This window comes from Thamnophis elegans, chromosome 15 (assembly GCF_009769535.1).
Source record: "Thamnophis elegans isolate rThaEle1 chromosome 15, rThaEle1.pri, whole genome shotgun sequence".
NCBI classification, from domain to species: Eukaryota; Metazoa; Chordata; class Lepidosauria; order Squamata; family Colubridae; genus Thamnophis; species Thamnophis elegans.
Window position 1 is genome coordinate 43,450,989 of NC_045555.1, and position 18,411 is coordinate 43,469,399.

Below are 18,411 nucleotides of genomic sequence, written 5' to 3' on the forward strand. Positions count from 1 at the left end.
GGCCACCCCTACAGAAGAGGTTCCAAAAATTTTTGAAACCCACCACTGGTCCTTGGATATGATTATTCTACACTATCATGCTCCTATTTATAAAACTCAGTGCCTCTGTGAAAGGTAAGGATGACTACTGCGTTTGTGGTGCAATCAGAACATTGCGTGTGTTGAAGTTGTCTTAACGCAAACCAAAGATGCCTTTTAAAAGACAAGTTTACATCCTATTCTTATGCATGCCAGTGCTGTGTGTGAGGTAATTTAAGGTGGTTCTGACAAGTGTCGTCGGCATCTTCATATCCGGTCACATGGGCGGCAAGCCACTCCCATCCGGTCACATGGGCAGCAAGCCACTCCCATCCGGTCACATGGGCAGCAAGCTACTCCCGCAAAGGAGGCCACACCCGCATGTGGAATGAGCCTCTGGCAGGTTTCTTTATTAGCAGAAAGAAAGAAAAACAGCACAGCAATTTAGGGCTAGAAGGCTACTAGGAGGTCATCTAGTCCAACTCCCTGCTGCAGCAGGAAACCTTACATTGTCTGAATTATTTTGGTGCCTCTAACAAAGAGGAAAATTGCCAGAAAGGAGAAGGAGTTTACTAGGACAAGGCTGCCATGCAGAGGAAGGCAGAGATAGTCCTTGACTTATGACTATAATTGAGCCCAAAATTTTGGTTGCTAAGCAAGAGCATTGTTACAACATTTTACCCAATCCATGACATCTCCTGGTGAGTGACATCAGATTGGCCACTCCCACCCTGTCTCATGACTGCCAAGCCACTCCCACAAAACAGGCCACACCTACAGAATAGGTTCTAAAAAAAATTGAAACCCACCACTGTCATAGAGGATATCTATCAATAGTCCTTAATCAGGATAGATTTTGGAAACTTCATAGTTAGAAGGCTAGAAGGCTACTAGGAGGTCATTTAGTTCAACCCCCTGCTGCAGCAGGAAATCTGAAATTGTATGGATTATTTTGGTGCCTCTAATAGAGAGGAAAATTGCCAGAAAGAAGAAATAGTTTACTAGAATAAGGCTGCCATGCAAAGAATGCTGGGGATAAACTGATGTGAAAAAAAACAACAACAAATTTACATCGATATTTTCTTGCAGTTGTTCAACCCAATTGAAAAAGAAGTGCTGGATCTTTCTTTGGTAGACAGAGAAAAATAGAAAAAAAATGATACCAAGACTATATTCTTAACTTACCTATTCCTGCTCCTTGGGAATGGCCAACATAATATAAAGAATCTTGTCCTGTTTTATGTAGAATGAAATTTATTGTTGCTGGTATATCATAAACTGCCATTTCATGAAAACTGTAACACAAAAATACATAAAAATACACAACTGTAACTTTATTTGCTTCTTACTGGATCTTAACGTTGAGGTATCTGATCATGGCCTCAACCAGACACGTGCTATAATTGTTCCCATTAAAAAAATAATAATTAAAAGTAGATTTGTCCAGAACAATATCTATCTGGTATTGGTAATAGTGGTTTAGTTGGGCCCTTGCTAAAGACTGAAGGGACTTATATTATTGTACTGTATTATTTATATTATATTGTACTATACTTTGCTGTGCTGTGCTACACTCATGGGTTACTGAAGCTTTTGAATATAAATTGAAGCTTAGAGGAAGATTCTTTGATAATCAAGATATCTAGGATATGGAAAAAATATTACACACATTTCTTGTATATGGCCATCTTATGCTAGTACAAAATAATGTTCTGGTATTCCTCCTGTAATGAGTCATATACTAAAACAAATAGGCTTAAAGTAAAAAAAAAGTGTTGCTGAACAACATGGAAAGATGGACTTAGGAAACAGGAATGGGCAAAGGGAATGCTTATTTTTGTTAAAAAAAGGAATCAAATAGGCCTGCTAGTTCACATGTTCTGAATCTTTGAACTGTAAGTGACAGATTCCCATGAAGGAAACCAGAGGTGGTATTCAGCAGGTTCTGACCAGTTCTGGAGAACCGGTAGCAGAAATTTTGAGTAGCAATAGCAATAGCAGTTAGACTTATATACCGCTTCATAGGGCTTTCAGCCCTCTCTAAGCGGTTTACAGAGTCAGCATATCGCCCCCAACAACAATCCAGGTCCTCATTTTACCCACCTCGGAAGGATGGAAGGCTGAGTCAACCCTGAGCCGGTGAAATTAGAACAGCCGAACTGCAGAACTGCAGTCAGCTGAAGTAGCCTGCAGTGCTGTATTTAACCACTGCGCCACCTTGGCTCCTACTACTCCTACTCGAGTAGTTCGGAGAACTGGTAAATACCACCTCTGACTGGTCCCAATCTATTCTCTGTCTCCTGAGCCCTAGCTGATCTGGAGGAAATGGAGATTTTACAGTATTCTTCCTCTGCCATACCCACCAAGCCACACCCACAGAACCAGTAGTAAAAAAATTGAATCCCACCACTGAAGGAAACCTTAAGGAAAGCTAAAAATGTAGTGATAGCAATAGCAATAAGACTTGTATACACTCTCGATACGCTCAATACACTCGAGCCGAGGTGGCGCAGTGGTTAAATGCAGCACTGCAGGCTACTTCAGCTGACTGCAGTTCAGCAGTTCAGCTGTTCAAATCCCACCAAGGCTCAGGGTTGACTCAGCCTTCCATCCTTCCGAGGTGGGTGAAATGAGGACCCGGATTGTTGTTGGGGGCAATATGGTGACTCTGTAAACCGCTTAGGGAGGGCTGAAAGCCCTATGAAGCGGTATATAAGTCTAACTATTGCTATTGCTATTGCTTGCTATTTCAACAGTTTACAATGTCAGCATATTGCTCCCAACAACCCTCATTTTTCCAACCTCAGGAGGATGGAAGACTGAGTCAACTTTGAGCCTGCCAGGATCGAGCTCCAGGCTATGGGCAGAGTTCACCTGTAGTATTGCATTCTAACCACTGTGCAACCAAGAAACCTTCTGATCAGCTTATTGGGTTGAACCAGTAAATTAATAAATTCCCTTCTGTGAATATATTCAAAGCTACATTATCCAATCAGTTGATTCTAGTGAATGATGATTGAGGACATCAAGTCTCACCTTCAGCCTCTATCATGTGGTGGGTGCCACGGGTGCTTTCTCCTCTCCTTTTTATCATTTATATGAGGCCATGGGGTAAGATGACCGGTTGCCATGGGTATGCTGGTAATGATGATATCACTATGTTGATGATACCCAATTGTATATCTCTACCTTGGTGAATTTAATGATACCGTGAATGTCTTATCTGGGGCTGTAAGGATCTGGATGGGGAACAACAATCTTCACCTGTACCCTGGAAGATCGAGTGCCTCTAGATTTGGGCGCCACTACTTGAAATTTATAAATTGAAATTTATATATCTTTTTTCTCCCTACTTTCTGCCTTCAAAACTCATATTTTTGCCAAAACAACCAAGAGCTTTTAATGAAGAAAGCTAGAATAAAAATATATTGTGGTTAAGCAAAATAGCATTTTATTTTTATGTATTTCTACTTTGTGACCCTGAATAAATGCATATTGTAACCATTTTAAACTTGGCCAATATAATATGCAAATGTTTATTCTTAATTTACACGCACCCTAAAACAATAAATTTATAGAATTGACCAAATATTTTCATTATCAATTTTCCTTGAAATTTACCTGAAATCCCAAAATTTTTGCTGGTAAATTGAAAACTCCTTGTGTCTTCTAGACCAAGTGGTCCCTCTAAGGTTTATTATCCAGACATCATAGCCAGCATCTGCTAGGAAAAATCCCAAGCTGTTGCTAGGAAGATTTGCGATCCAACATCTCCCTTCCCACAGAAAGCCATGTACCAATAAAACGATTGGTCTGGGCCCTGCAAAGGAATCCAAGAACGCATGATTTATTGTATGTTATCTATAAGTACAATACTCCTCAAGAAGCAATATATTCAAAGAAATATATTCTGCCTAGTTTAAATGCCTTTACAGCATCACACTTACTTTACGGTATTGTAGAGACCTGGCTTAAAAGGTCAAAATATAACTTGGACCCTTGCACATCTGTTGGGGGTCCCGTAAACCAAATGCTTATGTTTGCAGGATAATGAGCCATCTGCAAAGACAGCCACAAGAAACTGGGAAAAGATGTCGCTGGTGTAATGTATTCTGAATAGACGCCACGTATATTGCTACACACACTGTCAGCCGCAGTTTGCCCTTCAAAGTCAGATATCTACAAAATCTTAATTGTGCTACACTAATCCGAGGTGGCGCAGTGGTTAAATGCAGCACTGCAGGCTACTTCAGCTGACTGCAGTTCTGCAGTTCGGCTGTTCAAATCTCACCGGCTCAGGGTTGACTCAGCCTTCCATCCTTCCGAGGTGGGTAAAATGAGGACCCGGCTTGTTGTTGGGGGCAATATGCTGACTCTGTAAACCGCTTAGAGAGGGCTGAAAGCCCTATGAAGCGGTATATAAGTCTAACTGCTATTGCTGTTGCTATTGCTAATCCACCACTGATATTTCTTTCGGAATATCTGCAAACTGACCAACTAAAAGAACTCAGGTGAAATAGAACAATTAGCAATAAAATTGCATAACAATTAAGCCTGTTAAATATATAATAACATTAGATGATCGATAGAACTATAGATTACTTATGTAATTCCCTAATATCATTCCTGGAGCCAAAATCATTCTGGTAACCTGTGCAACAACATATCATCAGGATCATATTTACAGTAGCAGTCTGGCTAACATATTGTCCACCAGTTGTAGCTTCCAAGCTGTCCTCAGAGACAATCCAATGTACACCATATGGGATTCAGTTTATCAGGTCCACATGGTTCTTGTCACATAGGTTTCCTGGTCCATGGAAGAGCACTTTTGGCCAAGACTCAGATCTGGTTTTTCTTTCTATCAATGTGAAGTAGAAGTAGGAAGATGCACAAGTCATGGGCCAGCTTTCTGGTGTGAGCCTGACCTCACCAAGACCAAGTGTCAGGACCAAAGTTAATGGATACCCATAAAGTAGCAATTCTAATTGTCAGTAGGAATTTTATCTGAGCTTACTTCAGCCCAACTAGTTCCCTGAGGTCTCCAGTACAAATTCAAAATTTTACTAACTCTTAAGTCTTGTAATATTCCCTACTGGAATCAAGGAATAGAATAGAATTCTTTATTGGCCAAGTGTGATTGGACACACAAGGAATATGCCTTTGGTGCATATAAGGAGCCGAGGTGGCGCAGTGGTTAAATGCAGCACTGCAGGCTACTTCAGCTGACTGCAGTTCTGCAGTTCGGCTGTTCAAATCTCACCGGCTCAGAGTTGACTCAGCCTTCCATCCTTCCGAGGTGGGTAAAATGAGGACCTGGATTGTTGTTGGGGGCAATATGCTGACTCTGTAAAACCGCTTAGAGAGGGCTGAAAGCCCTATGAAGCGGTATATAAGTCTAACTGCTATTGCTATTGCTATTGCTATTGCTCTCAGTGTACTTAAAAAGACATGAAAAGATACATTTGACAAGAATCATAAGATACAACACTTAATGATAGTCATAGCAATCAGGAAACAATATCAATATAAATTGTAAGGATACAAGCAACAGAGTTACAGAGTTAAGTGGGAGGAGATGGGTGATAGGAACGATGAGAAAACTAATAGTAATAGTAATAGTAATACAGCCTTAGTGAATAGTTTGTCTGGTGAGGGAATTATTTGTTTAGCAAAATGATGGCATTCGGGGAAAAAACTGTTCTTGTGTGTAGTTGTCTTGGTGTGCAGTGCTCTATACCATCATTTTGAGGGTAGGAATTGAAACAATTTATGTCTAGGATGCCAGGGGTTTGTGAATATTTTCATGGCCCTCTTGACTGCTCTCCCTTCATGATTACCAATAGGGACTACAAACTCAGGTGGGAATTATTTATGAATAACCACATAGTAATGCTTACTACTTTCAGTTCCTGATGCTAGTTTACAGACATATGATAGTTCAGGGGTGTCAAACATGTGGCCCGTGGGCCGGATAGGCCCAGAGTTGTCCCACGGGGCATCCCAAAAATGGTGAGGGACCAGGCCATGTCCACCCTGGCCTCCTCCTAAGGGAAAACAAAATCCTGATATGGCTGATGATGGGCTTGAGTTTGAATGCTACAAAGGAGTCTAACGGGATCAGGAGAATTGCATTACTACCATCTTCATTCAAATGAACAAGGCAGTTCTGTCCCATAACCTGGTGCACCAGTTGCGTCCCTACCTGAACCGGGAGGCCCTCACAACAGTCACTCGTGCCCTTGTGACCTCTAGGCTGGAGTACTGCAACGTGCTCTACATGGGGCAGCCCTTGAAGAGTATTCGGCGACTTCAGCTGGTCCAGAATGCGGCCGCGCGAGCGATCGTGGGTGCACCTCGTTTCACCCACGTAACACCTATCCTCCGCGAGCTGCACTGGCTGCCTGTTGATCTCCGGGTGCGCTTCAAGGTGCTACTTGTCACCTACAAAGCCCTTCATGGTATTGGACCTGGGTACTTGAGAGACCGCCTACTGCCAATTACCTCCACTAGACCGATAAGATCGCATAGATTAGGCCTCCTCCGAATTCCATCAGCCAGCCAGTGTAGACTGGCAACTACCCGGAGGAGAGCCTTCTCGGTGGCTGCTCCGACCCTCTGGAACGAACTCCCCGTGGAGATTCGTACCCTCACCACCCTCCAGACCTTCCGCATAGCCCTTAAAAGCTGGCTGTTCCAACAGGCCTGGGGCTAACGACTTGTAACCCCACTCGAATGGTGTGACTGTTGTGTTTTTAACGGTGTATGACTCTATGTTTTGTAACTTGTCTGTCTTCCCCCCCTTCAATTGTGAGCCGCCCTGAGTCCCCTCAGGGAAAAGGGCGGCATACAAATAAAGTATAAATGAAAATGAAATGAAATAACCAAGGTTCAAAATAATGAAGATAAGTCCCTTCTCCTGGAATCCTCTGTAACAGGAACATTTTGTTAACAACGTTTCCTAATGTTGGAGATTAACGTAAGGTTGGAGATGAAGTGAAAGTCTCAAGTACAGCTGGAATAAGGAACGTTCCCTTTAAAAGAGAGATCACCATGTTCCTTTCATGACAGGACAAATGGCATAATTCTCCCTCAGAGAAGCCCTAACTATCTCCTAAATCCAGCCACGTGTGCTCCACCTGTAGAAGCCAGAAGCGCCCTGGATCCAGATCACCAGAGGCTTTCACTACAAAGAAACCTGTCATTTCTTTGGTTCCACAAGTTCAAAGGAATCTTGGAATGAACCATCCATCATAATATACTGCTAACACCTGCCCATTGTAGAATGATAATATAATATTCAAGCCAGATATGAAATAGCTTGAAAAGAAGCTATTTTCCAAAGTTGAAAATAGAAGCAGCTTTGTACTCTCCCCCCCCCCCGCCCCCAAAAGGCAGAGTGAAATTGTTGATGATCACTTGAAATATATATGCAATCCAAATGTGGAAATGCTACATTTCAGACTTACCTTCATGCTGGGGACAATGTTTTCCACAAGGAATTCTGTTTAGCTGAAGATAATAGCCATCATCCGTCAGAACCTGGTACTCTTCACTGGTATACCCCCAGTATTGGATGATTTTAGACTGTAAATGAAACAAATTCTTACTCAATATCTAAGGTGAACAGCTATTTCCGTGATGGCACAGTGGTTAGAGTGCAGTACTGCAGGCTACTTCTGTTGATCACCAGCTGCCAGCAATTTGGCAGATCGAATCTCACCAAGCTCAAGGTTGACTCAGCCTTCCATCCTTCCAAGGTCAGTAAAATGAGGACCCAGATTGTTGGGGGCAAGAGGCTGATTCTATAAACCACTTAGAGAGGGCTGTAAAGCACTATGAAGTGGTTTATAAGTCTAAGTGCCATTGCTATTGCTATTTTACATAAGTTGAATAGACTTCTGCTCCATATATACGGCACAGTGGTTAGGGTGCAGTACTGCAGGCCACTTCAGCTGACTGTTATCTGCAGTTTGGCGGTTCTAATCTCACCGGCTCAAGGTTGACTCAGCCTTCCATCCTTCCGAGGTGGGTGAAATGAGGACCCAGACTGTGGGGGCAATATGCTGACTCTGTAAACCGCTTAGAGAGGGCTGAAAGCCCTATGAAGCGGTATATAAGTCTAACTGCTTTTGCCATTGCTATATTTGTGGGTTTATCTTCAGATTTACTGAGTTGGCAGTCTTGCGAAAATTAATCCAGATGGTACATTAAGAAATTGTCAATACAGAACAGTTAAAAGCTATACCTGATCTGCACGCTAGATCACAAGCAGATGGATTAGAACTAGCTGACATTTGGTGGGTGTAGTAGCAGATATTTTGTTGATTTGCTGATTGCTGTTTTGCTGCTAAAATTTGTATGATAAGCCAATGATTCATCCTGAGAATGATGGGTGGAATGAGTGCTCTTGTCATGGTGGCCTGTGTTTCTCTTCACACACCCTAGGTATCAGAGAGCAAGCGGAGAGTCTGGGGCTCAGGAATCCAGGTCGTTTTTGGATAGATTTGGTAGAGCTGGCTTGATGTCAGGATTCTGACTAATGCCCTAATAAAATCAGGAGCCTCAAGCCATTTTGCAAGAAAGATCCAGTCGTTTATTAGGACACCATGTCGGCACGATCTAAGTGAAACCAGTTCCGATCCAGTTCACACCTAGCCTCTGACCCTGTTGATCCCTGCCCCCAAGGTGTGTCACCAATCAAATTCCCCAACGAAGCAATTTCGTGGGTTCTAGAAGTTACTCCCTCTGGCTGTTGTGGGTCTCTGTGGAGATGGCCTTGCCTTCAGCCAGCTAGGATGTGTTTTGTTTTGACTGAGGTGTGAATTCCTCAGTGCCTATGGCAACTTGGGAGCAGATCAGGAAAGCTTTGCGAGTTGACAGCTCTGCTCAATGAGTTACTCCTAGGATAGGTCTGCACCTTGTAACTATGTAATAGCAATAGCAGTTAGACTTATATACCGCTTCATAGGGCTTTCAGCCCTCTCTAAGCGGTTTACAGAGTCAGCATATTGCCCCCAACAACAATCTGGATCCTCATTCTACCCACCTCGGAAGGATGGAAGGCTGAGTCAACCCTGAGCCGGTGAGATTTGAACAGCCGAACTGCAGAACTGCAGTCAGCTGAAGTAGCCTGCAGTGCTGCATTTAACCACTGCGCCACCTCGGCTCTTTGGTATCCCTACTGAGCAGCAGAATAGAACATGTTCCGGTTCTGTCATATCATAATCAAATAATGTCATCATAAACGATGGAGCTTCAGAACAAATGGATGTCTACTTCAGAGGTTGTCTCAAAGTTGCTTTTTCCCAAAAGGCAATGAGACTTTCTTAACTTTTTCTTTGAAACATTTCCTTTCTTGTTTCTCATAAAAACAACAACAACAACAAAATAGTCCAGTTGCCTTTTGGAAAAAGCAGTTGTGATGACCCAGGGTGTGGTAGAAATGCAACACAGCCAGATAACTGGTATGAGTCCCTTTATTAACACCAACTGTGCCCTCAATGTCTCTTTCAACTCAGGGAGGGAGGGATATATATTAGGCTAGACACGATGTGTTAGATCTCCATGCAATGTGACTTCACATGTATACTGTTTTTCTCTAATTTTTCTTTAAAAATAGGATAAGCCAAATACATTAACATATAGTGGAAATACACCAAGGGGAGGAGGAGTAGGAAAGAAGAAAGATGGGTAGAGAGGGATGGGAGAGAGAGAGGGTGGGGGGGAAGATGAAAAGGAAGGGGGGAGCGGTTCTGGAGAGAGGAGTGGTAGAGGGCGAGGGGAAGTAGAGTAGAGGGGGATGATGGAGGGAAGATAGAAAGTTGGAGGGTGGTGGAAGAAAGAGGTGTATGGAGAATGGAAGAGGTATATTGGGCTTTTATTTTCTGGGGCATTGTTGACAAGAGGAATTGATGCAATTATTGTTTAATACTGTATGGTGTATACATGTGAGTGTATGAAAATGAAAATGAAAATAAAATATATTAAAAGAAGAAGAAGAAGAAGAAGAAGAAGAAGAAGAAGAAGAAGAAGAAGAAGAAGAAGAAGAAGAAGAAGAAGAAGAAGAAATAAATGTCTCTTTCAACTCTCTGGAGAAAAGCTCTTTCACAAACCTCCAATAGTTTTTGGCTGAAAATACTCCAGTTCAAACATTGTAAGCAGAAAACTTCCAAGTATAAGTCTAATAAGGCAAGATAATGTAATTAATCTGGCAGGGCAAGCAACATAAGGAATTCCAGAAGTGAAGTAGCACAGCAGTAAATCAAACCACTTGGGAGGATGCCAGTAACTCAGATAAGCAGTTAACACCAGATGAACTCAGTGTTTATTCCCGATAACCACCTCTCCTATTTGCCTCTCCTTTAAACTCCATCCCCCAGGTGTGCCTTGTGAAGGGAATCGAAGCCCTTTCCTCCCTCGTAAGTCACGGAACCCAGGGGTGGGCCTTGATCTCCATCTGAACCTCCTCTCCCTTGTTCTATCTCTTCCCTGCTCTGCCCAGCCTGACTTTGCCCTTCCCCAGTTTCCTCCATAGCCAAAGGAACCACTCTCCCACTCTCTGTCAGCTGTTCATCTTCCCCTTCAGATTCAGGCTCTGATGGAGGCATGACAGCATTTTTGGGACAACCAGGACCTGGATTACTCAGAATCTCTATAGATACTTCAGAGGTTCTTCCTAAGTAAAGACTTAAGATGCTCTTAGCATGCCAAGGACAGAAGTAATGAACACAATCACACACACACAAAAGATATACTTGTTTCATGTAAACAACTTACGATTGTCAAGAATCCTTCAGGATTCAAATGTCTTCTACTGAAAGGGTATTCTGAATTTGCAGCCTGCTGGATTAAGCATACCAATACCAGAAACGCCCACATCCCACCTGTGGGTAAAATAGTCATGTTTTAAGATTACAATTTTAATCTCTGAAATTTTTCAGGAATCTTTTGGGGTAGGTATTAGATTACATTTTCCAAAAGCCTGGCTGTATTGTCTTCACAACTAAAATAATTTGGCAACATTTATTAGTTGGCATTTCCTAGATTTATGCTTCTGAAGATGGTCAACCATCTGAAGATGGTCAACCATTCTCACCATAGAAATAATAATAATGATACTAATAAAAACAATCTGTTCTTTATTCAAAAAAAACCTCTATAGTCCAAAAATAATTTACATTTATTTTAAAAAATATTATTAAAATGCAACTTTTTAAAAAGGCAAAGAAGATCTTGATTTTCATAACTATAAAATCTGTTTTTCTACACTATGAATGTATGTATGGATTGAAGTATGTGATATGTTTTCCTCATTCTCATGTACTGAAAATGAAAATGAGGTACATGAGAATGAGGAAAACATATCACACACTTCAATCCACGTATACATTTAAATCACAGGGAGATATTTCGGCTGCCCTATTTTTTGGAAGTATTGGGTAATTCTGAAACCTGACCCTTTAAATGATTCAAATTCCATAATCCCCAGCTAGAATTATCAATCAGTTCTGTCACTGTAAGAAAATTAAATTTAGTTGTAAAACTCCAATGCTTACCTGTTAAGCTTATTGTCCCGGAGATCATGAATACTGAACAGATGCTGTATAAAGTTTAACAGAATATAGTAGAGTACAAGTAAGTTGATGACTGTACCAATTTATGTGATTATTAACGATGATGTAAGAGCTACAAATTTTCTAAGACATTTTGAATCCCCCTAGGTAAAATCTGCATCAAGTTTAACTTTTAAATTGGCTGACTCAGGGAAACAAAAGATGGGATCCAGGAAAACAAAAGGTGTTGTACAATCACCTGAGGCTACTCATTACAGGTATGTCTCATTATGCCCGGGGATGCTTATTATTTATGGGTAGAAAAGGATTTGGACATGAAACAGCTTGGGCAAGAAATCCTGGATGGTGCCTCTTTATGAGATTTAAAAAGTAGGTTGGCAAAAGCTTTAAAGACTCCTTTTTAAATTCCAAAGAGCAAAGAAAGATTAAATCCTGGCAGTGCCACAAGGAAGATTTAAAGGTCAGAGCAAAAAGAAGGAATATAAAGTTGGGCTTTTTGACCAGCAATGAAATATTTGTTCGATGTTTCTGTAATTCCTAATGGTCCTTTTGCTGAACTAAGATGGAACGGATGATGATAATGAAAATTTGGGTGCTTGGCAACTAGCATGTACTTCTGATTATTGCAACATTTATAAGATTATTGCAACAAATAAGATTTTATTTATTATATCTATTTAAAATATTTATGTAGCCACCCATCTTATATTGAACTGTGGGCAGCTACCAATCGTCAATTAAAATAATATAAATAATAAAATATAATACATAAATAGATTAATACCACAAACAATAAAAGCCCGGTACAAATGAAAGTTATATCAAAGTTAGGCTCTGGGCAAAAGAGTGTTTTCTGTTTTTAACTTTAAAAGAAGGTGAAAATTTAGTACACCTAATCATTGATTTACAACCAGAATTGGAACCAGAAGTTCCATTGCTAAGCAAGAAGGTTGACTTTAATGTTTCACTGCATCTAGAAAAGGTTGTAAAATTTAAAAAGCAAATACAAATAATAAACCAAGGAATTAATCTAGATATTTTTTTCCCATTGGATGTACAAAAGAATCTCATTAAAGCCCTGTAAAACTTTGATGGGGAAAAGTGAACAGGAATCAAATCTTAAATCAATACTTGAATGAACTTTAGTATTGTAACAATCTTTATGAAAGTACTCACAAACTAATTCAGGGCAACACATCCTTTCTCAATGCACCCATAAGCCGTGGTGAGAAGAAATAGTGTAAAACTTTCTGATTCCTAATGGTGCTATATACGCTGTCAGTGTCTTAGGGATTGAGAAGTCAAGAAAGAGACTAGCACAGTGATTGCCAACCTTTTTGTTATTGGGTGCCAAAAATGTGTGTGCGTGCGCGTGCTGGCACCCATAATGCAAATGCGTCCCCAAATGTCAGGGGTGGGTTTCAACTGGTTCGCGGCGGTCCACGCGGACCGGTTAGTCGGTGAACCCGGACGTAAGTAACTTCTGGGAATGCCGAAGGGCCCACCCGCCCGCCCGCACTCCTTACCGGTCTTTGAAGGCTTCTGCGCTTCCACGCAGGCGCATGGCACATACAGCACCTGCGCAATTCTCCGCGAGTAGCTGGAGCATCACGCAGGCGCTAAGATGCATGCGTGAACTGCATGCATGCACGAGGATGCTGCCAGCCCCGTTTCAACTGTACCAGTTGGAACGGGATGAGCAACCCACCACTACCACATGTGCATGTGTGCACAATCCCTCCAAGCTCCTCCCCCCCCAACGTGCACCGCACTGCTCTCCTCCAAGGTGAACCTGGTATTTTCTCTGGGGTGGTTGGGGGCAGGGGAGGCTGTTTTCACCCTCCCCAGATTCCAGGAAAGCCTCCGGAGCCTGGGGAGGGCAAAAAACGGGCCCAACAGGCCAACTGGAAGTTCGGAAACGATCCATTTCCAGCTTCTGGGGGGCTGGGGGAGGACGTTTTCATCCTTCCCAGGTTTCCGGAAAGCCTCCAGTTTTCGAACTTCCGGTTGGCCCATTGGGCTCATTTTTTGTTTTCCCCAGACTCTGGAGACTTTCCTGAAGCCTGGGGAGGGTGAAAATGCTCTCCCCTGAGACTCTGGAAGGCTGAAAATCAGCCCCCTGGAGGCCCTCCAGAAGCCGGGATGGATCATTTCTGAACTGCCGGTTGGCCCATTGGACCCGTTTTTTTGCCCTCCCCAGGCTCCAGAGGCTTTCCTGAAGCCTGGGGAGGGTGAAAACGCTGTCCCCTGACCCTCTGGAAGGCTGAAAATCAGCTGGCCAGCACACACATGTGGCTGGAGCTGATGGCTCACATGCCCGCAGATATGGCTCCATGTGCCAGCACGGGCCTAGTGCATTGTATTCCCCAATTAGACAGATCCAAAAGCACTGGACCCTGAGCAATAGCAATACCAGTTAGACTTACGTACCGCTTCATAGGGCTTTCAGCCCTCTCTAAGCGGTTTACAGAGTCAGCATATTGCCCCCAACAACAATCCGGGTCCTCATTTCACCCACCTCGGAAGGATGGAAGGCTGAGTCAACCTTGAGCCGGTGAGATTTGAACCGCCGAACTGCAGATAGCAGTCACCTGAAGTGGCCTGCAGTACTGCACTCTAACCACTGCGCCACCTCGGCTCTATAGCATATGGCCTCTTTATGTCTTCCTATAAATGTTTATAAATAACGGCACCCTGGACTGTTGGCCTTCCGCTAAAGGCCAACTTATAAAGTGTTTGCACCTTTTTTACATTGTGCTTTGCCTCCCTGTGCAGCTCTACTTTCTTTTCATCTCTTTTGGGTGCCTTCAAAAGGATGTTTGGCTACTGTACTCTGTTTGCTAGCGGCTAAGAAACCTCCACGACACCTGCCTCCTACAACACCTGTGCCAAGATTTCAGCTTTATTGGCAACTCTGCTGTGCTGATGATGGGGTAAGACTCAAATGGTAGGGAAACAGGGCAATCCCAATGCCTGCAATATTGCTAAGCAGAGCTTAGTGCTAATCTGCTCTTCCATACATTTGAGACACAAAGTCAGCTGAAATCCAGGAGCCCTGAACGATTGTCTCTATATTTGTTTCCTGTCCAGGAATAGAAAAGATGAGTAAAGAAGAAAAAAAAAGTAATTTGTGAATGATATCAGTTATGTGTTCTGACCCCCCTTCTCCGCTCGTTAACAGACGACAGTCAGACAGACTTAAAAGGAAATAACTTTATCAGTCCTGGCTTCCGCTGGCTGCGAGCCCAAAATAAACATAAATAAAGTCTCTGGCAAGAAGATAACAGAATGCAAAAACAAAGATCTCTTACGGCAAAACCAGGTGTACAGAAAGAAAGCCAATCACTTCTCCAAGTGTCTCTTTGAATCAGGGTTACAGAAAGCAAATCACTTATCCAAGTGCCTCTCACAAACAAACCACGACCGATGAACGACGAACCACGAATGAACCACGAACGTTGACTTCTGCAACCAGGGTGTGACACCATCCGTCCTTTTATCTCCAGCAGACGACACTAACGAGCCCCAGATGCATTGTTATTCCTGCATCCTGACACAACTCACAGCAAACCTCTGCTGAGTCACAACAGTTATGTGAATGAGAGAACGAAAAAGGTTTCAATGCATAGCAAGAAGAGACAGTACTTAATCCACCCTCTGAGTGATATGTGGGTTTATTGACATTTCTTACAAAGGAAACAACTAGGCAAGTATTAAAACAAATAAACCATTCTATGAAGTGATGGTTTCTCACAGGAAGGCATACATCTGAGAGACATAAAATGGAGTAGCAAATCCTATAATTACCAGCTAATATTCACTCGGGGACAAAAGGAAGGAACAGGTGTGTAAATCGGAACTGCAACTCCACCTCCATCCCCAGCAAGGTGTGGTCAATGAAAGCAATGATAATCTGCTGCTGGATCCATTAACATTTTATAGAAAACCATGTGTGTGTGTGTGTGTGTGTGTGTGTGTGTGTGTGTTTAGTGTCACAACCCCTGGTATGCCCAAATATGGGAGGAAGCCTACTGCTTCCTTTCTCTGTCTATCGGCTCATCACAAGAGACCATCCAGGCAGAAACCCAATATTTTTACTGTTGTCTTTGTTACATTTGTGTTGTATTTGTGCTGATAAATAAATAAAGGGAGACTAGTATAGATCTATTTCAAGCTATTTAGCTCTCATCAGCTAGCCATAATCCCAAATCCCAGTAAGGGTATGGCTAGCTGATGAGAGCTAAATAGCTTGAAATAGATCTATACTAGTCTCTATTTATTTATTTATCAGCACAAATACAACACACACAGACACACACACAGAGAGACACACACACACACATATGTGTGTGTGTGTGTGTGTTGCATTTGTGCTGATAAATAAATAAAGGGAGAGGGGTTTATTTATCAGCACAAATGCAACACAAATGTAACAAAAAGGCAACAGTAAAAATAATGGCTTTCTGTCTGGATGGTCTCTTGAGATGAACCGATAGAGAGAGAAAGGAAAACAGTATGCTTCCTCCCATATTTAGGCATACCAGGGGTTGTGACACAAAATTACACACACACACACACACACACACACACACACACACACACGCACGCACGCACGCACACACACACAAATATCTCTCTGTGTGTGTGTCTGTGTGTGTCTGTGTTTGTGCGCGTGTTCCAGCATAACTCTGGAATGCCTTGAACAATTTCAACCAAACTTGGTACACAGATGATTTACTCTCTAGAAAAAATACTGGGGGAGGGAGACACCCCCCAACACCCCTGTGCGTGTCTGTGTTCCAGCATAACTCTGGAATGTCTGGGTTGCTGAACCAAAAAGGAATGAATTATATCTATAGTATCAAAACCCAGTACTTTTGAGAGTGATAGTGTGCATTAGTGTGATAGTGTTAGGAGACAGCCTGTTGTACCTTAAGATGGCATCTACTGTACAGCACAATGGTAACGGCTTCACAGTACTCCACAAGTGGGCTCCAACCTAATACAGAATTAGGATAAATAAATACCCCAACAAATACCCTGGGTTATCAGCTAGTTGGAAATAATATTGATGAAGGTTACAAAGTAAGATGGTCGTCTCAAAATGACTTTTCTGGGAGATCATTAAGGATTAGGTTTGAGAGGTCTCTTCCAATCAGGAAGGGGAGGGGAATCTTTATATGGTGTCATCTAGTAGCCTGCTATCTGCTTCTAGCAGGCTACTAGCCAAATTGGAATTATAACTATGTGACCTAGTCTTCAGAAGCATTGAAGATCCCATAATTCCTATGTTTGCTATCTAATATCTTGTTCTTCTAGAACCAGCAAGCTTTCTCTCTGGAGCTCAATTGCTCGCCTTCAACATTGCTGAAAGGGAGTTTCAACAACACAGAGCAACAGTTCAGGAGCTTACATGTCTCTACTAGATTGACAGATGTTCTAACAGACAGGGCTCACGTGTGTTATTATAATCCCCGTTCTTGTTAAGCAGGTTTTCATCTGCTGTTGGGTCTGTATCTCTGACAGATGAGAAGAACCCATTTTCCCTTTTGGCAACAAGAATGCCAACATCTCTACACAGTAGCTACATACTGTTGCTAGTGCCTCATGGAGAGATAGCAATTTAGAGGCCTCACAATCCCAAATACACACAACACCCACCCCTTTCTCAATTAATTGAGCATTTATTGTATTTGTGAATGTTTTCCTCTTTTAGTCTTTGCATGTTTTACATTATAGAATAGAATAGAATTCTTTATTGGCCAACTGTGATTGGACACCCAAGGAATTTGTCTTTTGTACATATGCTCTCAGTGTACATAAGGAAAAATAAAATAGAATACATTCATGAAAGATCATAAGATACAACACTTAGTGATAGTCATAGGTTGCTAATAAGCAATCAAATCATATTAGGAAACAAATAAAATAATATAAATTGTAAAGATAGCAACTGCAGTTAGACTTATATACCGCTTCATAGGGCTTTCAGCCCTCTCTAAGCGGTTTACAGAGTCAGCATATTGCCCTCAACAATCCGGGTCCTCATTTTACCCACCTCGGAAGGATAGAAGGCTGAGTCAACCTTGAGACGGTGAGATTTGAACCGCCGAACTGCAGATAGCAGTCAGCTGAAGTGGCCTGCAGTACTGCACTCTAACCACTGCGCCACCTCGGCTAGAGATACAAGCAACATGGTTATAGTCATAAGTGGGAAGGGATATGTACTAGGAAGGATGAGACGAATAATAGTAATACAGCCTTAGTAAATAATTTGACAGTGTTGTGGGAATTAGTTGTTTAGCAGAGTGGTGGCATGTTCTTGTGTCTAGTTGTTCTGGTGTGCAGTGCCCTATAGTATCATTTTGAGGGTAGATGTTGAAACAATTTATGTCCAGGATGTGAGGGGTCTGTAGTTATTTTTACAGCCCTCTTTTTGACTCCTGCAGTATATAGGTCTTCGATGGAAGGCAGGTTGGTAGCAATTGATATTTCTGCAGTTCTAATTATCCATTGAAGTCTGTGTCTGTCTTGATTGGTTGCAGAGCCAAAGCAGACAGTTACAGAAGTGCAGATGACAGAATACTTCCTCTGTAGAACAGAACCAAGGACCATGGTATAAATCGTAAGATGCTGGAGACAATTCTCCTTGCCAAAATGTTGTAGTGGCACATGATTTAGGAACAATCTATGCACAGCATGGAACATATTGCCTATGGTTAGTACAGGAATGGTGCCTCCTTATCACATTCTTATTTAACACCCTTAGATTATTAGAGAGACAGATTTCATTAGTAATTTCATTTGTGTGTTGGAT

At 42.1% G+C, this 18,411-nt stretch overlaps 1 protein-coding gene across 3 annotated transcripts in view; it reads right to left on the reverse strand.

The window, feature by feature from the left end:
- Nucleotides 1-18,411, reverse strand: part of LOC116518470 (putative lysosomal acid lipase/cholesteryl ester hydrolase) — a 96,449-nt gene that overhangs the window by 17,012 nt on the left and 61,026 nt on the right. For 2 of the 3 annotated variants that reach the window (XM_032231898.1, XM_032231896.1), the window contains exons 3-7: nucleotides 11,577-11,620; nucleotides 10,798-10,904; nucleotides 7,488-7,605; nucleotides 3,640-3,838; nucleotides 1,204-1,313 (exon numbers count right to left, since the gene is read on the reverse strand). In XM_032231898.1, the coding sequence (XP_032087789.1) occupies nucleotides 1,204-1,313; nucleotides 3,640-3,838; nucleotides 7,488-7,605; nucleotides 10,798-10,904; nucleotides 11,577-11,604 (562 nt within the window). In that variant the 5' untranslated portion in view covers nucleotides 11,605-11,620. The remainder of the gene's footprint in view (nucleotides 1-1,203; nucleotides 1,314-3,639; nucleotides 3,839-7,487; nucleotides 7,606-10,797; nucleotides 10,905-11,576; nucleotides 11,621-18,411) is intronic. The other variant, XM_032231897.1, reaches the window with a different exon arrangement.